At 48.2% G+C, this 27,193-nt stretch overlaps 1 protein-coding gene across 1 annotated transcript in view; it reads left to right on the forward strand.

Annotated features, from left to right (window-relative positions):
* The window catches only part of LOC111148579 (double PHD fingers 3), a 200,822-nt gene that overhangs the window by 78,677 nt on the left and 94,952 nt on the right, over positions 1–27,193 (forward strand). The window contains 1 exon segment of the mRNA XM_022505262.1: positions 22,851–23,011. Coding sequence (XP_022360970.1) covers positions 22,851–23,011 — 161 coding nt within the window.

A 27,193-nucleotide genomic window follows, 5' to 3' on the forward strand; every position in this document is an offset into this window, starting at 1 on the left:
GATGACCACAGTGACCCATCTTTATATCAAAGGCATTTGGGTAGCATTTGAGTAACCCAGAGGTGTTGGGGTGGGGCCAAGCCTGGCTCTTAAGCCTTGTGTGGAATTCGTTGGTAAAATTAGACTCTGGAACGTGCATCAGTTTGGGCTTCTTAAGGTTGCAAATGGCAGGAAACCCAACTCAGACTGCTGGGGCACAAATGTGTGTATGGGCTTAGATAACTGAAAGTTCAGGAGTGTGTCCCCTTCACTTGGGCCTGGGTCTGGGTGTTCAACAAGGTCATCCGAACTCTCTCCACCTCCCCTTCCTATTGGTTCTTCTTTCCTTGACACCAGCCTCTTTGCAGATGGGGCTGCTTCCTGGGTGTCTCCCAGCAGCTTCAGGTAAACACTTTTAATCAGCTTTTCCACAGGAAGAGAAAGAAAGCCCCTCTTTCCCACAGAAACTCGAGGGTTGACCTGAGTTTGCCTGTCTTCTACCATGTGTTCATCCTTGAACCAATCACTCAGGCCAGGAGAGGTGGTTTTCTCCTGGGTCATAAGCCTGTCTCTAAAGCTGCAGGTTTCAGTCACCTGGTGGTGGGGGAGAGAGTGTTCCCTGGAGGAAAATGGGGGTATTGTGATGGCAGCTCGGTAGGCAGACAGACCTGTGACGCCCACAGGGGATGGGTTGGCGGAAGAACCGGACTCTTGCATTTGCACTGTAAAGCAAGACCCAGGACGCTGAGCATGACTGGGGCTGCCCCGCTCCCCTTCCTGTCCTAGCTCCCAGCTGGACGTCTGTCCAGCTCCTGTGGTGCACAGGAGGAGGAAAGCACGGGACTAGGTGGGCCAGGCGTGGGTCTTGCACTGCCTCCTACGCACGTCCCCGAGATGCTTGCCTCTGTGGAAACCAATGTTTACTCCAGAGCGGAGACTTTCAAAGTGTCCGTTGTTTGGGGAAAGGACAGTAACCCGAGGGGGTGCTGAAGGGCTCAGAATGCTCCATGAACTCCCACCCAGCTTCTGCCATTGCGGGAGGAGTTGCCAGGATCAAGGGCTCCCTCTGAGTGGGGTTGACTCGGGCCGGGTCTCGGCTGCACAGATCCCAGGACTTGCCCCAAGGCAAGAACTGAGGCCATGGAAGAGCCATGCTTGCAATTTGGTGCCTCTGACTTCCACCTTGGGCAGAAGCCGCCTGGAGGAGAGGGGGACCCAGCTTCATTCTCTGCAGCTGGCAGCCCCCAGTGCGGCCCGAGTGGGGACCCAGAGTCCTCCTTTGGAACTTTGGTCCCAGAGAGTAAATCAGGCAGATCAGGTCTGACCACAGTCACGTGTAATCCTTAGTGCCAGAAATACCAGCTCTCTCAGGGTTGAGCAATAGTTTTCTCCTCACCATCAAGGATGATCTTAACTGTTTCCTACCTTGGATTTTTGTTACTGTTGAAAATAGTTCCCAGAGAGCAGAAAGTTAATAGGAAGATGGAGAAAAGGCACATGGAGATCATAAAAGGATGTGTTTATAAAAACACTAGAAGCTATCAATACATAAAACTCTGCTTCTAGGGGAAGTAGAATCACTCACTGTGGAAAGCATCCAAGAACCTTCATACCCTATCTCACTTGCTGTGACAACCCAGTGAGGTTGGTAGGGAAGGGCCATTTTCTTTTGGTATGTCTATATCTCACAGATGTGGACATGGTAATTAAGAGCATTTTTAAAAATTTTTTAAAAAAAATTTATTTATTTATTTGAGTGTGAGAGAGTAGAGTGAGAGAGATCATGAGTCGGGGAGGCAGAGGGAGAGGCAGAAGCAGACTCCCCGCCGAACAGAGAGCCCAGTGCAGGGCTCTGTCCCAGCATGACCTGACCCGAAGGCAGATGCTCAACAGACTGAGCCACCCAGGCGCCCCCATGAAGGGGATTATTTTTAAGAGGAGTAAGTTTTGCTGTCTCCTATCTATGCACCATGTGTAGTCCTATCTCCTATGTGCCTTACTTCTCTTGTCACTTTAATACCTCACCTTACCCCGTGGGGAAGATCTGCCCTCTCTCTGTCATCCTTTTCTCCAATTCTCCCTACCTTCCAGATTCCACCTTTATAGAACCTTCTGGAATGATTCCAGACTCAACGAATCTCTCCATTCTTTTTATCAGCAACAGTGCTTGTGGATTGCATTTATTACTCTCAGTCTATTTGAGTTAGTGGCTGAAGACGCAAAAAAAAATTTCCTGCCCTTCAGAGGCCTACATTCTAGGAAAATGGCAATAATAAGACCTAAATGAATTAATATACATAGAGTGCTTAACATAGTGCCTGAGACATAGTCAGTGCTCCATAAATCAACATGCCAAGGTTTTATGTGATATTTAATTCATGCAACCGATTTTCCTGTCTCCTTTCACAGATAAAGAAAGGGATGCTCAGATAAGTTATGCAATTTTCCCGCAGTCACACAGCTAATTAGCAGGAGAGCTGGGCTTCAAATTCTAAAACTCTCCCTTTCAGTGATGAAGGCAAATGATGCACAGTGTTGTTATAAGATAAAATCCTTATTCCTTTGGTGCCTGCCTCAGTTTGCCCATCTACGAAATGGGAGGGTAGAAAGATTCCTGTTGGGAACTGTTAACTGCAGCATGTAGCCCCAAGTGATCACAATACAGTTTAAAATAGCACCATTGTTTGCAGGAGAAAGGCACATAGGGGAGTGGAGCATGGGCTTGTGGAAGATTGCTGGGGTCTCCCACTTGTCTTCTTTCTGCAGAAAGTAAACTCAGATCCAGATCATGTCTGAACTAGGAAATTCTGATCACAAATCCAGAACTTTGGGTGCCTCTGGGGGTGGGGGGCTCTGCATTGGACTGAATGGCCCCTCTGATTCCCAGAACCTGACAGGGCTTTGCTGGTATTTGCTGACTGACAACTAGCTCATTGCAAGCTGGTTTATTTAGTCACTGGGCCTGATAGAACCAAAGCAACGGGCTAACAGAACTAGGGGGCAGCTCGTTAGTTGCTTTTCCTGAGCACTAACTGTGTCCCTGGCATGGAGCGAAGGCTTCTGGGTGCATTTTTTCCCTTTATTCCTCATGACACAAGGACCCTTCAAAATTAGTACTTCAGTAGGGGGAAACAGACACTCACACAGACGTGTCTCTTAGGTACCACACACTTTATACTTAGGTGGATTTTTTGCTGCAAAGTAGGATGTTTTCAGTATTCTTGAGCTCAGGGCACAACCTTATTTCCTACTACAGTCCCTCACTGTCGCTGTAACAGTTTTCAAGTGCATTTTGTAGCAGAACATACCTTTCTAGACAGAATAGAGGCCCCACAAGGAGGTCTGTGTCCTAATCCCTGGAATCTGTAAAAAAGTTCCCTTATAAGGTAAAAGGGACTTTGCAGATGTGATTAAATTAAAGGTTTTGAGAGGGGAGATTCTCCTGGATTAAGTGGGTGGGCCCAATGTCATCACAGGGGTCCCTATATGAGGGAGGCAGGTGGGGTCTGGGCCAGCAATGTGACAGTGGGAGGTAAGGAGCCACAAAGTGACGACTGCAGGCACCCTCCTGAACCTGGAAAAGGCAAGGAGACACACTCTCCTTGAGAGCTTCCAGAAGCAAAGCAGCCTGCCTTGACCTTGATTTCAGCCCTTTGCAACTCATTTCTGACTTCTGACCTCTAGAACTGTACGATAATGAATCTGGGTTGTTTAAAGCCATTACGTTTGTGGGAATTTGTTACAGCAGCAATAGGACACCAACATGCCACCTTTCTACTGGTCCTACTGGATATTCTAAAGTTCCGGCCAACTAAGCTCCTCTTCCTTTGGGTTCCAGTGCCCTTTAATCAAAGGGGATAGGTGCTCTCCACCCACCACCGGGAGGGTGTGTACTAGAATTGGGTTTTTGCGGTTGGGGGTGTTTTTGTACTGAACCATCCGTGCACTTGTGGTTGTGCTTCTGACCCCTGACCCTCCTGGCTAGACAGCTGACCGGTGCTGGGAGGCAAGCAGAGCCAATGGCATGGAGCTATTTTATTTTTTAATACATTCTGCTACTGCTCATCTGTGTGGACAGAGAAGTGGAACAGATGATACTGTCTGGGAGTTAACTCACGAGCTTTTCTTACTACTGATGATGGCAGCAAGTGGCAGGTGGGACCGCACGTCAGAGTAACAACAGCTGATATTTACCGATCACTCCTGGTGAGTTTCTATCATTGGTTCTCAGTGATCCGAGGAGGAGGATGCCTCAGTCTTCCCCCTTTACAGACGAGGAAAGGGAAGCTCAGGAGGTCAGGGGGTCAGACAGCCAGTAAACGAGGAGCCAGGACTCAAACCCAGCACCCTTGTCGCTCACTTGAAGGGTGGGCCACCTCTCACATGTGTGCTAGAGCACGGATGAGGTGCTGCTTAAGCGCTTACTGGTTGAATGAATGAATGACGGCCGCTCGGGCCAGGAGCACCTTATGAACCCCATCCAGAGGCAGCAGGTAGACTGAGGGGCTGCTGGAAAGCCCAGCTGGACAGCAAGGAATTTATTCCTGCAGGTGCAAAGATAGCACGGGCCTGGCTATCTTACTTAGCATCTCCCATCAAGACTCATGGGGAGGCCCAGCTAAATTCTTGTTGAATTTGTCGGCATCTTCTATCCAGTGGAGCCCCAGGCACCGAGCAGGAGGCAGGGATGGTGATCTCTGGAGATCTCCCTTCCCCCTGGGGCTTCCCACACCCCCCATCCTGGGATGCTCCAAAGGGCCCAGCTGGTGATCAAGGGGGATGTCGGGTGTAGGCTTGTTAACTTCCTTTCTTCTTCACTGAATATGCATGAGAGAGATGGGGAGGGGGCAGTGGTGATGGACATAAACTTGGTATGAAGCTGCAGGGGACCCCTATGGCCTTTGCCCGTCTAGAAATGACCAATGTCCCTAATATATGACAGCCTGTGTGGTTGCTTCTTCCCTTTTGCTTTCTTTTGTGTCTTGCTTTTGTGAGCGAGATGAGAATTTACCACTGATGAGCCTTGTGTTATATAATGAATAGAAGACAAGTGACCCCAGCTGTCTCCCCCTCCTCTCATCCCCAGGAATGTCTTGTCAGCCTTAGTGGTCTTCGCCCGGCCAGCTCAGACGGGCTGCTGCTGCTTTGTTAAATGGCCTTGTGGCTGCCGTCTGAGGTTTTTGGTTTCCTTCTTCAAATCTCTCTCGTTATTAGTTCATCTGTAGCAGTGGTCAGAGCAAGGAAATCCTATCGATTTTCCTTTTTTGCTCTCAGTTTTTCCATAAATTAATTGGGTCTAACTGCGTTCACCGGCCTCCTACTTTAGGGAGATTCAGATTTTGGTGTCTAATGGGAGGGACGGAGAGCGGTTTTGACTGGACCCAGGCTACTCCAAGTCCGCGAGGGCACAGATTTTCAGACGGAACTCAGTTTTGCATTTCAGTATTGTTTTGTTTTTGTCTTTGTTTTATTTCGAAGAACACTCTGTTTTGGATGTTTTCCAGTCTATCCAGTGCTGTGGGAACCATTCACCTAGAGATGTCACATCAGTGATGGGAGATTTGGGGGGGCTGGGGGAGAGGACGTTCAGGACAGCTCTGGAGATTTGGGCCCCCTCTCATGCTGGGTCACTGGAAACGGCCTCGGCTAATTGGACCTTGTCCCGTCAGGACGCATCAGACAGGGCCACGGCCATCCACTTACTGCCCCTCCCCCCACCTCGCTGAGCTTGTTGGGGGTGGTACCGTCTGCAGAAGCAGGTGTCACTGCTGCTGGGTCCTGGCGGGCTTTGTTCCTCTGGGGTGCGGGAGCTGGCCAGCAGTCCCGTGGCCCGAGGTTGGGAGGTTCTGCAGAGCTGGCTTCTCTGGGAGCCTGGGAGAGCCAGTGCTGAGGTCAGGATTATGGGCGGGTCTGTGGGGCCAGAACTGGTATGTGTGTGTCCTCACGAGTGAGGATGTTTGCCTTCGGGAACACTCCTAACACTAGAAATGTGGGCAGGTTTTTTTTTTTTTTTTTGGCCATTGACTTCTAAAAAAGACAAAACAAAAAACCCTTTAGTCCTTGAATTATGTTAAGGTGAACATAAATTTTGGCTGCAGGGAGGACGGGAGGAAGCACAGTTGCGCTCCGGGTCCCGGAGCAGGAAGGCTTCCTCCCTTTTTGTTGCCGCCTGGTCCCTCTGGCCTGCCCTTCAGAGTTTCCTTGTGACTGTCCCCAGTGAGGGCGGGAGGGCCCAGGGCTGCGGGCTTGTCTTGTTGACATGCTGGTGTGTGCCCAAGGACAAGCACATGGCTCCCTGCTGGCTCTGCGGGAAGGAGCTGTGGGGGCAGGTCCCAGTGCCCCTGGCTGGGCCGTGCCTGCCGTGGCCGAGTGGTGCCACGGCCCGTGGACAGAGGGACTCCACGCGGCATGGAGCATGCCACACTCTTCTCCCGAGCCCCTTCCCCCCACCACCTGCCCCTCTCGCTGTCACAGGTGGCCAGTGTCTCTGAGCCGCCTGCCTGGGTGTGAGCGTGTGGCCCTCCTGCAGAAGGACGGGGCTGGCTGTCAGGCAGCGTGGCTGTGGGAAAATACGTCTGCGGGTTTGGGCTGAGCTGTACTCTAATCCCAGCCGCTCTGTGGCTTCGGTTGAGCTTCAGTTTCCTTATCTATTAATATAATGATGAAGGAACGCCCACGGTGCTTGAGTAGGGGCCTGCCACTGAGTGGTGGCTCGACAGACTTTGCTAAGATGGTCGAAGCTGTGACGTTGGCTTTGCTTGAGCTGACGGTCCATCACCTATAAAGTCCTCCAACACCCTGCAGAGGACGAGCCTGATCGGAGCAAAGCAGACCCCACATTGGGCCTGATTACCTCTGGGTTCATGCTGGTCACAGGCAGACAGCTTGTTGGGTCCTCATGGGGCTGCCCGGCGCACCCCTCTCTCCCCGGTGTTTAGTGGTTAGCGAAGGGGATGGTGGGCCCTGGCAAAGAGCGGAGACTGCCAGGGCAAACCTTCAAGCCAGCAAGTCAACATTTATTTATAGGTCTTGGAGGGATTCAACACCCCAGGCAGTGGACGAGAGCCTGGCAGAGGCAGCTGCAGGGGGCCGGGGGCCGTGATGGTAGGGACATGGCTGGAGGAGACAGAGAGGCTGGGTAGCGTTTGGAGAGCCAGGGTTCCAGCAGAAAGCAGCGCATTCCAACACAATAAACTGAGGTGTGTTTAATAAGATGGCTATTTATAAAAGTGTGGGCCGGGAAACGTCTGAGTGAGATAGTGCAGTACCCCAGGGCTAGGTCAAGGAGAGAGGGTAGTTATATGGAGAAGGCTGGCTGGCAGGAGCTGTGACCTTCAGCTAACCCAGCAAGGAGGCGGCTGAGGGGGGGCGGTAAATGCCCCATCTTGCTCTCTTCCCTCCATCTCACCCACTGCTGGCATCCGCCCTTGGCCCCGCTGCCAGAGGCAGAGGGAAGATGGCAGATGGCTGACCACGTAGGACATGCTCCTGGAGGCCTGGAGCAGGGAGAAGAACGGTGAGGAGAGAAGCTGGAAGGGCCAGTGGAAGAGAGTTGGCACAGAGAAGCAAGGGCTTGGGGAAAAGGAAGGCCGGGGACATTTAGGGATACAAGGGTGAAGAGAGTTGAGCTCCCCAGGGGACCCAGCCAGAGGCCCTGGGGCACAAGGATTAGTATCACTGACTCAGAGAGGCAGACAGAATGGGGACTGATTTTACCCTACTTCTGTGTGGAACCGCTTGAAGCCCGTCTCCTCATCCATGAAGTGAGAATAATAAAGATGGTATTTCCTACTTCCTAGCAGGGTATAGTGCAATACTAGAGTACTCTGCAGGAAGCCGGAGACGCTGGAACCCGGTGAAGACAGGACAGACAGCGGGCTTTCCATGAAACAGAGCGCCACTCCGAGCAGGCCGCAAGGATTGTGTGAGGCCCAGTGGGGATATCATTTATCCAACTCCTGCACACCACATACCTAGTTTGAATGCAGAGATGAACAAACTAGGCCAGGCTTTCTCCCAGGGAGCTTACGTGTCTAGTGTGGAAAGACAGATAGTAAGTAAATATGAATAAAATAATTTTTGATAATTTTTGATAGTTGGCAAAGTGCTCAAAAGACCAGAAACCAGGGTTTACCCAACCAGGTTGGGTAAAGAAAGAGTGAGTGCTGTAGAGAAGGAGTTTGGGGAAGGAGGCGAGAGTGAGCACAGGGCCCAGGGAGCAGCAGCCGCTGCCCTGTGACGACGAGGGGAGTGAGTGTCCCCATGACCTGGAGGGGCCCTAGCAGGTGCCAAGGCCTGGAGGAGGAGAAGGCTGGTGTTTCCGGGACAGAGAGGTGGCAGCGGGGATGACCCCACTGGTCATAGCAGCAGCCCCTGGCGGGGGTGGGGGACGTCAGGACTAAGTGAAGAGCACCCATACGTGCTCCAGGACCTTAGTTGTTCGCTGATATTGGGATTACTTTAACGGAAATTATTCTTTTAGAACAGGAGGGCAAAAGAAGTGCGTAGATACGGTATAAAATGCCCCCGTGGCTCAGTAGACATTGACTGCCAGGCAGTGCCGAGTGTCAAAGAGTCCAGACTTGGAGATGGGAACGCCTGTTCAAGTCCTGGCTTGGCTGCTCCCTGGGTGGGCCTGGGCCCACGACCGCAGCTGTCACAGTGTTCTCACCTGTGTCATGGGGAAGAGGAATAGAGGCTCTCGCATGGGGTTGCTGCAAAGATGTAAGCCCTTATTCTTTGTAATGCACTTAGAACATTCTGGAACCTGGCCTTTAGTAAGGGTGACCTGGTGGTATCGTCCCTGCTGAGGCTCAGGAGTGGACCTGGTGCCAGAGCGGTGGGCCAAGGGTGCCATCAGCAAGGAGCTCATAGAGGGGGTCTGAGACGTGTTCGTGGGGATACTGGCCATGCAAGGCAGTGCATGCTGATCATTGAATGAGCAGCCCCACTGGTGGGGTGAGGGGGGGCATATCAAAAGGCTGGAGGAGGGAAGGGAAGGCTTTCAGGGGATTGTGGAGACAAGGAGATGAAATTACTGACCAGATATGATGGCATCAGGCAAAGCAAATATAATCAAATCAGGGCTTCTGCCCTTCCCAAAGAGCCTTTTGTAGTCATGTGCCCTTCCCCAGGCTGGGCCTCAACTTACCTCTCCTATCTGTCAGCAAGGCAGATTCCCCACCCCTTGCATCACCCCCAGGGGCCCCTAAATCTGATGGAAGGTGCTGAGACTCTTCTGCCCTCAACTTCCCCCAGGCCAGAGAGAGGAGAGGTTAGAGGTTAGAGGACGGGAGCTGGGGAGCTGGCGGGACAAGGTGGAGGTGGGCGGCGGTGTGGATGGAATTAACCAGAACCCTGTGTGTCTGGCAACTGGCAGATTCTTGTGGTAAGATAAGTGGAACCCTCTGCAAGGTAATTATTAGAGAGCATAAATTCCCCAGATAAGCTGTCCTCAGAAGAGATATTGATGGCTGTGGGCATGTGCGGGAGGCTGCCCTCCCTCCACAAATATTGACTCCCGTCCCCCACCTCTCCTGTCCCCCTCCTCTGCCTTCTTTGTTGCCTTTCCTCTAATCAGCAGCCCATCCGGCCCTCCTTCCCTACAGACCTCAGCCTACAGCTCAAGGAGGCTCTTCTGGGCCCTCCTTTTTGCTTGTGTCTTGGCTTTCTTCAATGAAGGTCCCAGAACACAGCACGCCCACCCGCACCCCTGCAGTTCAGCAGGATTGGTGGACAAGGAGCAGCCCTCCGTGGAGAAGAGTTTCAAAGAGCAGAAGGAAGCCCTGAGCTTCCCCTGGGTCCAGGTCCCCAGAAATGCACTTACCGGGGGCTGTTGGGTCAAAGTCAGGATCTGATTAGGGCCAGGGCCCTACCTGGTCCCGGGGCTGAAGAGAAGGCCGAGCAGGTGCTTAGCACAGCAGCAGGCAGTGGGTTCCTGTTGGTACCTGTCCCGCTCCTAGCACTTTCAGAAGCCCCTCTTCTCTCCAAGCTGTAGGCCTCTTGAGGAACTCACACTTTGGCTCACATTCTCTAGGTATTTGTTTCACAACTATAAAAACAAGCAGAAGGCCTGATGAGCGTCAGCTGGAGGAACAGGACCGCCGGAGGCGGTCTTTCCTGTCTTGTAATGAGTTCTGTTCTGGCCCGAGACCTGTACCCCAAGTCTTGACTAAACCGGACGTGACCTCCTTAGAAGCCCATTTATAGCCACCACCAACCACGTTCAGGGCAGAGGGGCCCTTACCTCTCTCTGACCCTGAACAGCTTATCAATGGAATGACCTTATCATGAGAACTGGGACCGAACTGTGCAAGATGGGTCCTATCTGTCAAAGCTCTCTGCCTGAGATAATGCTGTTAAGTAGAAGCCTTTCCAACTTCCACGGTTCTCTGATGTTCTAATCCCGGTCAGACTGGACTCACCGCCTGGCTGGCTCGCCTCCCCTCGCCCCTGTGTTCCGATTCTGTGCGTGTTCCATTGTTTGGAGTAGGCGAGGATGATTCTCTCCACTTGACGCTTGGGAGCCTGGGGCTCAGCGGCGTTGAGAGACTTGCCGAAGATCCACAGTGACCAAATTCCAACTTCGACCTGGACCCAAAGTCCAACCTTGATTCCCACATGGGCCTCTCAGGGGCCAAGCCCCATCCCTCCACTCCAGGGCATGACAGAATGTCCTCACTGCAACACCCAGGGGCTGGGATGCCTCTGGTAGCCGAGTGCAGCCTCTGATCACATTCTGGAGAGCAGAAAGGGGATGAGGGAGACAGGGAGGCACCACAGGCAGGAGAAGCCTGAACATGAGCCTCTCCTGTGCCTGGTGGTTTCTAACAATGTTACTGGGAAAGGGGGGCCAAGGAGGGTTTCGGCACCTTCCTGTTGGGCAGGGAGCACCCCAGGGAGGGGACAATGATCTCAATGCCCCCATTTTCACTCCACAGGAGGGGATGAGGTCTCTGCAAACCGTAGGGAGCATGCTTTGCCCATCGGCCAACAGCGCTTTCTAATGAAAAAGGGCTTTGGAGAGAGGCTAGAAAAAAAGGAATTTCCAGCGATGAGTTTTGCATCCTGTACTTAACTATAATTAATAAATAGGTAGGGTGAGCTAGTGCTTGTTTTCCTTATTATTAGCGGTATTTATGGGTCTTTATTAAGTTGTGCCAAGCTGGGATAATTGTAAAACACTCTGCTTGAACTGTGTGACTCTCGGGCCTCCTGTGCTATTTTCTTTCATTCCAAGGGCAGAGTCTTTTCATCATTCAAGACTTAGGTTATAAACTAGGAGCTGGCAAACTTTTTCTCTAAAGGTGCAGAAGGTTTTGCAGGCCATGCAGTCCCTGTTGGAATCCCTCAGTGCTGCCGTCGTGGTGGATGTCAGTGACTGGACCATATGTAAATGAATGTTCATGGCTGTTTTCCAATAAAACTTTATTTATAGGAATTTGTGGGGGCTCCTTTTGGCCCAGACCCCTGCTGTAAACAGTGAAGAAATCCCGGGAGGAGGAGCGTGGGCATGGAGTATCTGATCTCAGCCCTGCCCTGATGTGACTGGAGGAAATTACTTTCCCTCTCTAGTTATCAGTTTTCCTTGCAGGACAACAAACACTTTGCATTAGACAATCTCTAACACCTGGGATTCTTATGATAATCTGGCATTTTCCTTTTTGTCCCCTCAGTAAAGGTCCAGGGAGCCCCAGGGCCTCTGAAAGCCCATTACCTCTTGCTCACCTTTGGGATGGATTTGGTTTCTAAACCACATAAAATGTTTTGTATTTCTCTGATGGTATCTTTCCAGGCAGCTCCATAACCAACCTACTTCTCAAGTTGCTAAGAGGTGGGTCTGTGATATGCTCCGTGACTCACAGTATCTCTGGAACTGTTTGGCAGTTTGGGAAACTGAGGCACAAAAAGAGAAATGGCTAAGATTGCCCAGCCAATTGGTGATGCCCTTAGAGAAACCTGGCGCCTGCACACCCCCAAAAGAGAAGCGCTGTTCAGCTTATGCCAGTTCCAGAGGCTCAGCTCTCAGTGAGGGGCAGTCGTGCGTCTGTGAGGGGCTGGTACTGTGAGAGGCCAGTATTGGCCAAGAACAAGGTTCTGGACTGAAACTGCCTGGGCTTCTCGCTTCACAGCGCCACTTGACAATCGAGGCAAATCACTGAGCACTCTGTGTGCCTCAGTTTCCTAATCTGTGGAATCGGGGGAAATAATGAGATGGGGCCGTGTGAGGAGGAAATGAGATAATCCAGTCGAGCACTTAGAACAGTGCCTGGCACACACAGTAAGTGCTCAGAAAATGGCTGCCAGGCCACAGTTTTTGTGAGTGCCATCTTGTCACCTTTCTGTAAGTAGGCTGAGGATGTCTCTTCCTCATTTTTATATCTGACTCATCTTCAACTTTGGGATTAGAGATGTGGGCTGACCTGTCTGTCAAGTGATTCTTGATGAGGTGGAAAGACCGGAGGGAGGGAACTTGGGAAATAGGTCCACGAGGAAAGGAGGGTCAGATTTTAAATACAGTCAAGTCCCCTTATGTTATTGGGCTGTCAAGAAAAATAGACCTCCTTTCGGCGGTTTGGAGGTTCTGGTATCTTCTGTTCTTAGACCACGATGTAGAGGTTCTGAAGAAAGATTTAGGTATTTCTAGGGTGCACTTACCTTTTGGTTTTGGTCTTCTTAGTTTCCCGGAATATTTCTATCTTTTCTACCAGAGAGCTTAAGTTTGGCAACATGACCAGCCTCTTGGTCAACCTGGCTTTGTTCTGTCCTTATTAAAAGGTTTTACAAGCATGTGCCTCCAAAAAACAGCAGGCCTGAGGCAGTTTTCTCAGAGGGCTGCCAAGAGAAATTGGGGTGACTCTCAACCTTGTGGCAGGTTAAATGAGACTCAGTGCTTCTTTGTTTGGCTTGATGTCCCTTAGAAGGGCAGCCTGGAGATCTGGAGGTCTGCAGGGCGTTTGCTTCTCTTGGCTGATTTTAACCAATTCTGACAGGAGGGCAGAGGCCCCCAAGCGAGGTCAGGACCACAAATCCCATCCCAGCAGGTGCATGATGGGGAGACAGCGCCCTCCGGATGACCTTCAAGTTCCCATTGATTTCCCGTCAAGCCGTGCTTCCCCACCCCCATCCTGCTCCTGCCCCTGCCTCTACCCATAGTCTCGGTGCTCCGGAAGAAGACATGGATCAGCTCTCTGGGAAAGAACATGCAGAGGAGGTTAATTCAGAGACAGGTCCTTTCAGGAAACCGGAGTAGGTACACTGGGGACCATCTTTCGACGCTGCTAGTTTACAGTGCCAGTAGCAGGCCTGGAATGTTCTTTTTGGGCATAGAAAAGAAGAGCTGATGTCATGAAGGGCATCATTTATCCTCTTGGCCCCACTTCTTTACAGGTTTTGCAGTATGTGGGTGGCATTGTTGGGCCATGGGCCAGATTCATGTATGGACAGTGGAATGGGCTCCTAACCCACTGATGACTGTGTGGGCAAGGACGATCAGAAGGGAGAAGGTGCTGGTGTCATTCTCATTCCCTGTGCCGGGGCTTCCCTTAGTGATGACTTCCTTGCCCTCTGGAAAGCCACGCTCCCATACCTTTCAAGCTGTCTCTTGCAGGTAGCCTGGGTCTTTCTCTTCTTTGTTCAGTGTTATCTGTTGAGAAATTTCTTCTGTGCCAAATCCTGTGTTGGGTTCAGAGAGTGGTAGACAAGAGAAATAAAGACCTGGCTTTCATGGAGTTCATAATTTTGTTATATAGAGACAATCAGCAGGCAAAGAAAGAAAACAGAAAAAGTTTGGTAGTGGTAAGTATACTGAAAAAGATAGAGTAGAATGGGACACAGCAAGGACTAGGTCAGGAGTGGAGTAGGGTGGGCTGCCTTAGGGGGGGGGTCAAAGAAGATTCTTCCAAGAAGATCCCAGCCATGAGAAGACCTGGGGGAACTGTGTACCAAGAAGAGGGAATATAGCACATGCAAGGGTCTTGAGGTGGGATGATTTTGGTATATTCGCAGGGCAGAGAGAAGTGCAGGAAGGATGGAGTTGAGCAGGCCAGGGCGGGTGCAGGGACAAGGAGAAGTAGAAAAGGTGGGCATGGCTGGACAGTGTGGGAGCCCATAGCGATGGGAAGGAGTTTAGATTTTATTTTGATTGCAGTGAAAGCTTTCGGAGGGATTTAAGGAGGAGAATGTCATGATCTGATTTCCATTTTAAAAAGATCACTTGGACTGCTGCGTTAAGAATTGACTACAGAGGGTGTGTTCTTTGTGGCTGTGTTTTAAATGCCAGGCCAATATTCTCTGTATCGGGGAGGGTAGCCTTGAGGCCCTTGTATTCTAGCTGCAAAGATGGGGGTCTGAGGATGTGTTTGTCCAAGAATTGTCTCTAATCAATCGTCCGCTTCTCCTGGAGAAGCACACCCAGGGGACAACATACTGGTGCCCCGCTCTTCTCTGGGGTATCAGAGAGGACTCAGTCTAGGAACCGGGGAAAGTAAAAATCCTCCCTCAATCAATGAAGTTTCTGTGATGGGTATGTGTTTTCTTTCTAGGTATGAGTTACCCTAAGATAAAGCAGTTTTTTTTTTTTTTTTCCACTTTTGAAAGTTCGTTGCATTCTACACATTCTTCAGGCTCCAGAAGAGAGATTTATTTTGTCACGTCTGGATGCCATTTGAAAGGCAAACCTTGGCTACCAGAAAAGCTACAGTCTTCTTCCTCCCCAAAGCATCCCCCTTTCCTGGCCCCCCCCCATTATTTACTGGAAGGAATCATCCTTTTTCCCTCCTGCCTCCAGTCTCTTGTCCTTGGCAGCCCCTTGACTTCAACCCTGAGTTGCGTATGTCATCAGAACGCCCAGTGGCAGCTCAGAAATCACGGCCAGGTTCAACATAAATTCCGTCTTGCTTAGGCAGCTTTGCATAATAAGTCCCTGAAAAGTCTTCACCAGGGTAGATGCTGGAAAAGGGATTTATTGGGTCTAGCAGGCCTGAACATCAGACTGCATGGCATTTAAGTCATGATGGGAGTTTTAGGTTCAAATTCTTCATCGGACTTGGCTTTTGCAAGGCGATACCCTTCTCCCCAAGGTGCCTTTCCTGTGACGTTATGAAGGTCAGAGTTACTGCCAGAGTGACTTAAAGAAAGTCACCATCTCCTCCATAAATTTGCGTTCAGCAGGCCTCTTGGATGTTTTGTGAGGGGTGAGGATTTCTGTGGGACTAGTCTGCTATAGGTTAGGGTTGCTTTGTCCATGCCAGCTGCCAGGAAAAAAAAAAAAAATTTCAGGAACAAACCCAGCTGAGTTAAAGTCAGTTAACTGGGCTGTCCTGCTCTGCCATTAGAACGTGGCCAAAAGAGCATCACAAGGCCCTCTTGTTCTTCCCCTTGCCTTGGAGGTTGGGGAGCCATCTTTAGGTCAGTGAGTCTCCTATGTCTCAGAATCACTGGGGGGTCTGTCAGAAACACAGATGTCTGGATTACATGCCAGACCAGCGGAAGCAGAATGTCACAGCCTCCCCCGCCCTCACCGATCCTGACACAAACCAAAGTTGGAGAGTTACTCCCTAGACCATTCTCCTGGAGAGTGGGGGGATGGCGTTCTGGATAAGCACCAAAGGCGCATTTCCTGCATCAGCAGCGGAAGAGCTAGTTCCCCCCCGAGGTGGTCTGTTGACAGCACGGTATTCAGTGAGCTTCTCGAAAAGTTCAGAGAAGGGGGAATATGCATTCTGTGTCTTGCAGAGTGCCATGAATTTTGCAGATGGAGAAATGAAAATCTGGAGAGCTGAAGGGATTTCTTTAAGATGCTAGGGAGCATTCAGGGAGATGGGAGCTTGCAGGACATCCGTTTTCAATCTGCCAAGCTTGCGCTCTGGAAAAGCTGGATGACTTCAGGGTCACCTCATCTGCATGTGGGGTGACATCATCCCAAGCATCTCAGCTGGGAAGCTTCCATTAGGATGGCCTGACATTTCAATCAAGTAATCAGTATTTATCACGTGCTTCTATATCCCAGCACTGGGGTTGGTAGGGTAACATGGAAATACAGAACTCTTAGTTCCTGTCTTCAGGATTCCTCTGTTCTAGTTGGGTGGGGAGAGAGAAGGAGGATGGTAGAGACTGGCCAAACACAACTGAGACAATCAGGGAGCTCTGAGAGGGCAGAGAGAAAACACTTAAGGGCAGGGGTAGCTGTGGAGGTATTCCGGAAGAGGCAGGCTTTCAGCCAGCCCTTGAACAGGTTAAGATTAGCCAGGCCAGGGGCAAGGGGCAAGAATTTCAGGTGGGAAGAAGAACCTGGATAACGTATATGGTTGGGGTCCGGGGGTAGGATTGTCTGATTCATCTATGCAGGAAGGTCGGATGAAGATTCATTCATTCATTCATTGTTCAATCCAACATGGCAAGCTCTGTGTTGGGCGTGGGGATAGAGCCGCAGACAAGCCAGGGGCTGGCTCTGTACTCAGGCAGGCTTTGAATTCCTGATCATGCAACAGCTCCTCAGCTCTCCTTGATGCCTTACGCTTGGCCTCAGCCAACCTGCCGCCTCAGGTCTTGGGACAGATGTTTGGGTTGACGTCCCCCAGCCTCAAAGACACTTCGTCAGTGAGTGTGGTGTGTGGGGTGTGTGTTGCGTGGAGGGGGTCAACTAGCTGAAGCAGATGGTGTGCCACAGACTGGCAGAAAATGCTCCTCTCTGAGGGGAGGAGAAAGGAGCCACTGTTGATGAAAGGGATTTCCCTCTGTGTGCCAGGGGTTCCTTCCTTGTCATTTAATTCTCTCACAGACCTGAAGTAGGGGTTGCGGAGAGCAGAGCTGGGGTGTGGGGAGGGTATGTAACCGGCCCCGGGGGTTGTATAACTAGTCAGCCTTATTGCTGGACTCAGATCTGCCTGATTCCACGTCTCTGTTCTTTCTGTTCCCCCCCAATCCCTTGGCTCTCCAAGGGCGCTGTCAGCCTCCAGAGGAAATTGGGCACCAGTGGGAGCCATCTTGGCTTCCATCCTGAGGCGTGAAAGACTAAAAACTGGGCTCCAGGGAGATTTCTTTTTGTCAGGATGGGTAGAAGAGCTGTAGTGATTATAGTCAGGGGACTGCTGCAGTAACTCAGGAGCCGGGTGTTGAGGACTGAACGGGAGTGGTTGCAGGCATTTTCTTGAATTTTTTTTTTTTGGCAAGTTGTGACTAGACCTCCATGCAGTCTAAATCACCAATCTATAACCTATACGTGCAACAAACTGAAGACTGTCCAAGTGGAAACACCTGTATGTGTAGGAGTTGTTGAATGTGGTTCATCGGTGTGCTGGGCTCTGTGCTGACGGCGGGGCATAAGTCAGGAAAAAGTCCAGGCTTACAGGGTCACTGGAGCACCTGTGTGGTTTAGTGCAAAGCCTGGTGGCTGTGTGCGGCAGCCCTGCAGATGTGGTCTCTGCCCTCATAGGGTTTATAGTCTTGGAAAGAAGACCGACATTAAGCATGGTATGGAATTGAAATTGACCTCATGAAGACTGTTGCCATCTTTGTTGGAAGAGGACAGAATGAGGGAAGAAGGGGACTGGCATCATGCTCCACCATCCCCTAGAGGCCTTTCCTCTTTTAAATATCAGAAACACCGCTTTAGCTTGGGCTGCTGTGACAGAATACCGGAGATTGAGTGGCTTAAACACCAGAGATTCATTTACTTCCCCAGATATTTATGTCTGGAGGCTGGGAAGCCCGCGATTAGGGTGCCTGCATGGTCTTGTTTTGGTGAGAAACTTCTTGGCTTGTAGATGGCTGCCTTTTTGCTGTGTGCTCACATGGGAGAGAGAGAGAGAAACAGAGGGAGAGAGAGAGAGAGACAGAGATGGAGGGGGAGAGAGAGAGAGAGAGAGAGTGAGAGAGGCTGGTCATTTTCTCGTCTCTTTTTTTTTTTTTTTTTTTAAGATTTTATGCATTTATTCAACAGAGAGACAGTAAAGTAGGCAGAGCAGCAGGCAGAGAGAGAAGGAGAAGCAGGCTCTCCGCTGAGCAGGGAGCCTGATGCGGGACTCGATCCCAGGACCCCGGAATCATGACCCGAGCTGAAGGCAGATGCTTAACCAACTGAGCCACCCAGGCGCCCCTTTCTCGTCTCTTCTTATAGGGGCACCAATCCCATCATAAGGGCTCTATCCTCATGAACTAATTACCTCCCAAAGGCCCATCTCCAAATACGAGAACTTGGTGGGGGGTTAGGGCTTCAACTCATGAATTTCAGGCGAAACAATTCAGTCCACAGCAAATTCCCCACCTGGCTTTCTTTGAAGGGCAGCTCTAGGAACAGTGTCACTGTGAGGAAAATGGAAAGCTTCTTCTGCCTGGCCAAATATTGCCCCCCACTATCTAGGTTATCATAAAGTGCTGCGTCAATGGGAGACGGCTTTCCACAGCGCAGTTAGAGTTAAATGTATTTAAATGTATACAGGAGGAAGTTAGCATATTGGGTTCGATGAGACTTAATGTGCGTTTGTGGGCGGTGGTGGAATGGTGGGCAGCTGGATGAGACAGAAGGAAATCCAGGTGCCCACAACGAAGAGAAGGGGCCCATGGTGGGGAAGGAGGGGCCAGAGAGCCTGCCACAGGCTAGGTCTTCTTGTTATCTCTGCTTATCTCTGTTTATGTGCGCAGATAGCAATGATGGGCCAAGGTCCTGTTTTTACAGTCAAAGGGGACTGACTGGTGGCTATGCAGTGGGGATGGAGAGAAGAGGAGACTTCCTGAGAAATGAAAGACTCCAATGCCAGATGGGATGAAGGAAAGGGAAGGGTCAAGGACACCTTGCTGGGGAGATACAGGAGCAGTGTTCTCTCGGGTCTCACCCCCCACCCCAGCAGAAGAATGGAGACTCTGGGGAGGGAGCAGGCTTCTGGCAGGACATGAGGAATTTGCTTCTGGACACATGTTTGGGCTATGGCAGGACACCTGTTTTTGGGTCAGAACACAGGACCAGAGGGATGGGGAAGAGGGATGAGCCCCAGATGTCTGGGTGGGAGGGTTGGACCAGAGAATCAGCTCAGGGCAGTGGATATGGAATTGAAGAGAATAGACGAGGTGTTAAGAGAGAGAGGTAGAAGTATGAGGAAGAAAAAGGAGCAGAGGGTCTTGGAGGGGCTGGGATGGGCTCTGAAAAGCACATCTGGAGCCCAGTTGGCAGTCATTTCAGAGAAGTCTTATTTATACCCGTTCAAATCCTCTTTGGTTCCCCGGAATCCCTTTTTCCACAGATAGGCTCAAGGAGGGTCAGTGGAAAGCTCTAAGAACTACGGCTTTCTTACTCCAGATTTGATCGCTGAGGGATCTCACCCCTCACGGTGCCCCCAGAACAGGACAGCCAGCGCTGTGCCAGGCCACAAGGATGTGGGGTGGGGTGGGCTCCTGCTCTGGCAGAGAGCCCCGCAATTTGTTCCCCTGTGCCTTTTCTGCTTCTGATCGCAGCCATGGGTAGCCTGAGCTAGGCTGTTGATGAGAACATCATTGTACTCTGCCTTGTGCCAGCTTCTTCCAGCCCAAGACATCTATCATCCCGTGGTAATCCAGCCCCCTTGGTTTGATGCAGACAGGTGATGGCTGAGGCTGGGCTGTGCCTGACCCAGCCTGGGGCATGCTGGTCTCTGCTCCACAAAATGAGTCATTCACTGCCAGCCTTTCCCCGCTCTCTCTGCCCCTTGCAACTTGAATGCAAATGTCACCCGTGGGACTCTATCATTGTGGGTTTTTTTTTTTTTTTTTAAAGATATCCCATATTGAAAAGGACATTTGTCCTCTCTCCTGTTTAAATTGCTTTCCACAGGTTAGGGAGACCTGGCCATCGATTTTCTTCTAGAGAACAGAACAAGCCCTGTGAAGATTTTGGCTAATTAACTTTTGGAGAGGTGCTGCTTGAATTTATCAAAAAGGCTGAAGTCTCTTTTCTCCTCTTGTATCTTGAAAAAGGCTTTAAACTTCTGTTTCCGAGTCGCTGCCAACACCTGGTCTGTTTAAAAGTGACTTCCCTGGAGACAGGGGCAGGGAGGGTGTTGGATGTCACATTTTTGCAGGTTCAATCTTTAATACCGTTGTTCCAGTCTGGAGAAGGGTTTCTCTGTTTATGTAAGAGAGGTATCGTTCACACAAAGATTATGTTTAAAAATACACATTTGCCCCCCCCACCCAGCACGCCTGTTACTCATAACATTCCATGTTATGGAAAGTGGAAAGTATTTAAGATGAAATTAATTTTCGCCCCGTGTACCACTTTGTTTGACTTTTTCGTTTCATTTGGTGTGGGGCACCAACTTGGTCAAACTCACTTTTCATTTTCAGCAGCTTCCCTTTCTTGTTCCTCTCTTTGGGACCATTGGAAGCAAGTTAGGAGCGTCTCAGGACGCTAAGTCTAAGTCTAATTTGAGATGCCGCTGTTGTGTTCTTTGATCCCGGCTTCCAGAGTTTGTTTTGAAGATGGAAACCTTCTCTCCAGTCCCTGAGTTCTAGGGTGCCATTTGCTTGGCTTATGGATTCTCCTTCAGCATAATTTCTGGGGTTAGAAGAGTTAAATCTATTTTGGCCATCTGCCAAAACATCGTGGGAAACCAGATGACTGTTTCTCACATTGGACACCTCTCTGTTATGTGTTCTTGTCAGTTCTCATCAATGTGGCGTGGCTGGTCGCTGTTTCGTGAAGGAGCTGGAGCACGCAGGACACCCTGGATGGGGCTGGGTGTCATCTTGGCTGGGCGGAAACTGTCTGGGAAAGTTCTGTCGTGCTGAGCTATGTCGAGTTATCAGTGGAGGCATTGAAGCTGGTGGGACCCAGATGTGAATGCTTTGTAGGAAATGGTTCTTTATTTTTGATCAATCTCATGATCCTTGTTACCATCTTTGATTACATCAGCTCATGTTCCGTTTTATAGCATTTTAATGGGCTTCCATCCCCCCAATTCATTTCCAGCTGTGTGGCTATTATAATTTGATTACAGTTTGGTTTTGCAACTGCTAGGACAACTTTCTGAGCACGTTATGCCTTCCTCGTGAGGCTGAAGATGTTCAGAGGGGGAAAAGGAGCAAGGGGCACTTTTTTTTTTTAAAGAGGTATGTCAATAAGTAATTTCCAAAAGATGCCTCAGTAGCTTTCATGGTTGTATCCTCCCAGAATAAGAAATTTGTTTAAACTCTTTGGTAGACTCTGACCTGATTTTTTTCTTTTTAAGAGTATAGAAAAATTCCTCTCAAATTTTGCTTTCTTTAGTTCTCTATTTTGTTTAAGAAATACATTTTTATTTATTTAATTTTTTTTTAAGAAATACATTTTTTTATAAAGATTTTATTTATTTATTTGACAGAGAGAGATCACTAGCAGGCAGAGAGGCAGGCAGAGAGAGGGAAGGAAGCAGTCTCCCCGCTGAGCAGAGAGCCCGATGCGGGGCTCGATCCCAGGACCCTAAGATCATGACCCAAGCCAAAGGCAGAGGCTTAACCCATCGAGCCACCCAGGCGCCCCTAGAAATACATTATTTTTAACTTAGAGACTTTCTCACCCTGATTTTGGCTTCTTCAAATCTACATAGAACCAAAACAAAAGGACATTCATAATATCACTTCAAAATGAGCTACTTGATTCTCCTCTCTGGCCCAGCAATCCCTGTGGCTCCTCCCCTTCCTGCCTCCCCCTCCCCCCCAGCTCCCCACAAAGAAGTGCAAGTCTACTGGCAGAGGTTATGGTATTACATTTGTATTTCCTTGAGACATTTATTAACCTTCAACATGTGCCTGTCTTTTATTTGTTAGATATTTGATCTCCCTGATTTTTTTTCTTTACATTCAATCGGTTTTATCAATGTTATATTTTTGGTCTTTGAAAAGGAGCCTATCTTAAAATTAGTAGCATCACCACATGTCCAAGGATACCCAAGATTCGGTAACATAAAATTTACTGTGCTTAATCTCATCACCACTCCAACAAACCAGAAGGGTCTTTCTCTTCGTGTTTTAGACCCCAGGGATTAAATTATCTTGAATTAAAAATTCAACTATTATTACAAATGCTTCCTTTGTTTTCAGTTAGACAGTTGTTTTTCTTTAAGCGTGTAGTTTAGTCACCTCCTTTCACCATAACAGCTCTGCTTTTATGGGATGTTTCCTCAGTCTTTCTTGTCTGTGTTTATATGGTTGTTTCTCTTCTATTGTATTGGAAAGCCATGCTTCTATGCTGGTGTTTTGGGTTCATTTTAGAGTGCCTTTGCTAGCAATTACTGAGAACAAAGTGTGGCTAAGGGAGGATGTGAATGAGGGGACTCTAGAAGCCTGAGCTCCCGGTAAACCCAGGTAGAAGATTGTTCCAGAACCTTCTATTCTGGAGCGGCACTTCATATTTCCTGGAACAGGGACTTGTCACTTGTCCGGGTGGTTTATCTAGGGGCCCTAGGCTCTTTGTTTTTTGTTTTTGTTTTTTTTTTAAAGATTTTATTTATTTATTTGAGAGAGAATGAGTGAGAGAGAGCATGAGAGAGGAGAAGGTCAGAGGGAGAAGCAGACTCCCCAAAGAGCTGGGAGCCGGATGCGGGACTCGATCCTGGAAGTCCGGGATCATGACCTGAGCCGAAGGCAGTCGCCCAACCAACTGAGCCACCGGGGCGCCCCCCTAGGCTCTTTGTTAAAAGGGATTCGAAATTGCCTGGTGGATCTGGTATGGGAAATAGAACCTGGTTGAGACCTGACACCAGCCTGGATTCTGCCCCTTGGCAAGGCTCTCGGTCTGAGTCGCCTGGGTCTTCATAACTCTGTAATGTCCCCAGGGAGGTAGGTGGGTAACATCAGTTTCCCTCTGGGTGTGTTTCCATTTTTCCCTGGCCTCAGTCCTCCTCTCTCCCTCTCCTGGGCAGGCTCGGGGACCAGTTCTACAAGGAAGCCATCGAGCACTGCCGCAGCTACAACTCGCGGCTCTGCGCAGAGCGCAGCGTGCGCCTCCCCTTCCTGGACTCGCAGACCGGGGTGGCTCAGAACAACTGCTACATCTGGATGGAGAAGAGGCACCGCGGCCCAGGTGAGCCCCGCCAGCCTGGCACGGGAGCATGTTCTGGCTTCCAGTCTGGATGGAGGAGGACCGGACTTCCCCCGGGAATCGCCGCGGTGTGGCTGGGGATGGGCAGGCTGTTCCGCGGGCCTGGGTTACTCTCTAGAAGCTCAAGCACTTTTCTAGCTCTTGGCACGAGGCTCAGGGATGGTGTGGGGCAGTGAAGCCACTTGGTGGAGGAGGCAGCGGCAGAGTGAAAGAACTCAGGATTTAGCCCCAAAAAGGGAAGACCGAGGACGCGACAGCCGTCTTTGTCTTTTGCCTTTGCTTTGCTGAATGGTTATAAACCGGAAATCCGCGGTCAGATCTGGGTTTGACGATTGGCTCCTTCATCCAACCTCTCTCCTTCAGGTTCCTCACCTGGAAAATGGGAATAATTATAGTATTTACTTCAGGACTTTATCAGGATTAAATGGAGATATTCCTAAAAGACATATGAGTTTGTGCACAGTATGTGCTCCAAAAATGCTGGCTGTAATTGTAGATATTACTATTATCGTTATTATGACACTAGTCTTCTAGGTGCCAGAGAACAGAATAAAGACCAGTGGGTGGAGATTAGGGAGGCAGCCAAAGGGATGCAGTTTTCTGGCTGTTTATGGGTGTATTTAAAAATTTTTTTTATTATGAAAAATTCCAAACCCGTACAAAAGTGGAGAGAATAGTAAAATGAGTGTCCATGTACTAATCTCCTGGTGTCAACAATGATCCACTCATGGCCAGTCTTCTTACACTCACCTCCCACGTCCCTCCTCGACCCTTGGTTATTTTGAGGTAATCCAAAGCAACAAATTATTTCTTCTGTAAGTTTTTCAGTATGCATCCACAATAACTACCAAAGCTCCAAGTTAATAATAAGACATTAATTGAATCAAATATTTGTTCAACATTTATTTCCCCCAGTAGCTGAAATCAGAATCCAAGTAGGATCCCTACATTGTTAATTGGCTGATGTGTTTCTGAAGCCATTTTAAGTCTGTAGGTCTTGGTGTGTGTGTGTGTGTGTGTGTGTGTGTGTGTATCTGTCTCTCACCCCCTTGCCTGTTATTTGTGGAAGAAACTGGGTTGTTTGCACTGTAGGGTTTCCCAGAGTCTGGATTTTCTGATTGCATCCTCATAGTGTTATTCCTGTGAACTGGTAGTTAGGACTAGAGACCCAAGCAGATTCAAGTGCAATTTTTTGCGGGGGGGGGGGGGGGGCAGGAACAACTCCTAAGTGGTGGTGTATACTTGCATCATGAGGCTCATGTTTCCTGGTTCTCTCTCTTACTGATGTTAGCAGCCTTCGCTGATAGTTGCCTAGATCCTTTATTCAATTAAGGACTGCTAAAAGGTGACATTCAATTCAAGGGCTGTCACTATTTTTTCATTTATTAGCTCTGTAACCTATACAGAGAAACATCTCCTCATTAAAATTTTGGTTATTGTGAGGTATAGTTCCCCGATGAAAGGTGGGATAAATAATTTTGCCCCTTTATTTACCAGTTTATTTTATTTTATTGTTCATCATGATAAGTGTACTCTTTAACCCCTATCGCCTATTTCACACCCTCCCAACCTCCCCTCTGTTAACCATCAATTTGTTCTCTGTATTTAAGAGTCTGTTTCTTGGTTTGTCTCTCTCTCTTTCTCTCTTTTTTTTTCTTTGCTTGTTTGTTTTGATTATTAAATTCCACATATTAATGAGATAATCATTTGTCTTTCTCTGATTGCCTTATTTTTACTTAGTATTGTACTCTGTAGCCCCATCCATGTTGTTACAAATGGTAAGATATCATTCTTTTTATGGCTGAATAATATTGTGTAATATTGTGTATATATACTACTTCCTCTGTACCCATTCATCTATCCATGGGCATTTGGGCTGCTTCCATAATTTGACTTTGTAAATAATGTATTTACCAGTTTTCAAAATAATGAGTTGGTTCCCTACTATTCACCAAAGGTGATCAATAAAGTTATTATTTTGTTGAGTACCTGCATGGATTTATAGATTAAAACACACCGGATACATTTTAATCCATTGTAGCTATTACTCATATTGATGCTTCTATTGCCCCATCTTTGGCCAATAGGGGTTTGGGCCAGTGTTGGTGTTTTGAAAGAATACCAGTCGTTTCAGATAACTACCTTGCTATCCTAATATTAAGATGGAGGTTTTAGGCTCATCTCATACACTTCCTGCCCAGACCTGGAACCCGCTATTTCTCTAAAAAAAAACTTCTTGCCTTTTTGTAGGAAATGTTATTTAAAGACCATAATCTGGTGGTGCTTATTGTTCCTGGGTTGGTTGCTATTTCTAGGACTTTTTAGGGACCAGATCTAAGAAATATGATTTCTTTTCTGAAAAAAGAAAATACACCTATATTTCCCATTCATTTCAGTTTTACACAGTTTTTACTTAAGTCTCTTAATTGTCTGTCTCCTTTCTCCCACACTGAAAAAATCTTGGCTCTTAATGATGCTAACATAATTACTTATTTGTTTTACCCCACAACATACACACCAGCGTATCAGAACAAAATGAGACTTCCAATGATAAAATTACTGAAAATGGTTTCTTCTCCTCCTCCTCCTCCTCCTTTTTGTAATTTCTTTTGTCCTTAACATATTGCCCATCAAGGATGTAGAGTCCAATTACTGTGTTTTAAGGTCACTTGAAAGAGTTCCCTAGGTGGTTGTGCCACTAACTGAATGCACAGTTGGATTTGTTTCATTTTGCTTTTACTTATTAGGTATTCCTTTTTAAAAAATTTCTTATAATTTCTTTGTCTTTTTAAAATTAGTTTTTATTTTGAATAATTGTAGATCCACAGGATGTTATGTTCTGTGTACTATGGATACATAGCAGATGGATCCCCCATATCCTTCACCCAGTTTCCCCCAATGGATACATCTTATGTAATCATAACACAATCTGGAAACCAGAAAATTTGATATTGGTAAACGTGTGTACATTGTTCAATGCCATTTCGTTACACGTTGAGATTTGTGGAACCACCTTTATAATCAAGATACAAAACTATTCCATCACCACAAAGATCTCCCTCATACTACCCCTTTATAATCATACTCACCTGCCCCTCTCATCATTTCAATAATTTTACAGTGTCTTAAACATTTCCTCTACACACACTGAAAACCTTGGCAGACAGAATTTTTGCTTTAATTCTCAAACCGTTAACTTAGAATACTTAAGAAAATGTCTATTGTATTTACTCACATTTTTACTCTTTAATCATTTGTTCTTCCTTCCTGGTGTTCCAAGGAGCCTTCTTTCATAATTCCTTTCTGATTAAGTACTTTCTTTAGCCATTCTTTTAAAGTAGATCTATTGGTAACAAGTTATCTTAAATTTTCTCTCTTCTGAGAATGTCTTGATTTTTTTCCCTTTGTTCCAGAGGATATTTTTGCTGGATATAAAATTCTGGGTTACTAGTCCTTTTATTTTTAGCATTTGAAAGATGTTTTGCATTTCCTTTTTGCATGCGATGAGGTTTGTGTTGAGACATTTGCTGTTATTCAAATTCTTTTCCTTTATAAGTGGGTTGTCATTTCTCTATCACTGCTTTCAAGACTTTGTCTTTAGTTCTCAGAAATTTAATTTTGATGTGTTTTGGTGTGGATTTGTTTGAGTTTACCCTTTTTGGGATTTACTCAGCCTCTGAAATCTGTAGGTTTATATCTTTTGCCAAATTTAGGAACATTTCAGCTATTATTTTTTTGAATATATGTTTAACCCCACTCTCTTTCCCTTATTCTTCTGGGACTCTATTAGCAAAAATTTTTAATTAATATATAAAGTATTATTTTCTTCAGGGGTACAGGTCTGTGAATCATCAGTCTTACACAATTCATAGCACCCACCATACATAGCACATACCCCCCCACAATGTCCATACCCCAGCCACCCTCTCCCTCTCCTCCCACCCCTCAGAAACTCTCAGTTTGTTTCCAGAGATTAAGAGTCTTTTATGGTTTGTCTCCCTCCCAATCCCATATTGTTTCATTTTTACCCCCCTACCCCCATGACCCCCTGCTCTGCCTCTCAAATTCCTCTTAACAGAGATCATATGATAATTGTTTTCTCTGACTGACTTATTTTGCTTAGTATAATACCCTCTAGTCCCATCCATGTCATTGCAAATGGCA

Source organism: Enhydra lutris, unplaced genomic scaffold (assembly GCF_002288905.1).
Source record: "Enhydra lutris kenyoni isolate GAN:26980312 unplaced genomic scaffold, ASM228890v2 scaffoldscaffold20, whole genome shotgun sequence".
Lineage (NCBI taxonomy): Eukaryota > Metazoa > Chordata > Mammalia > Carnivora > Mustelidae > Enhydra > Enhydra lutris.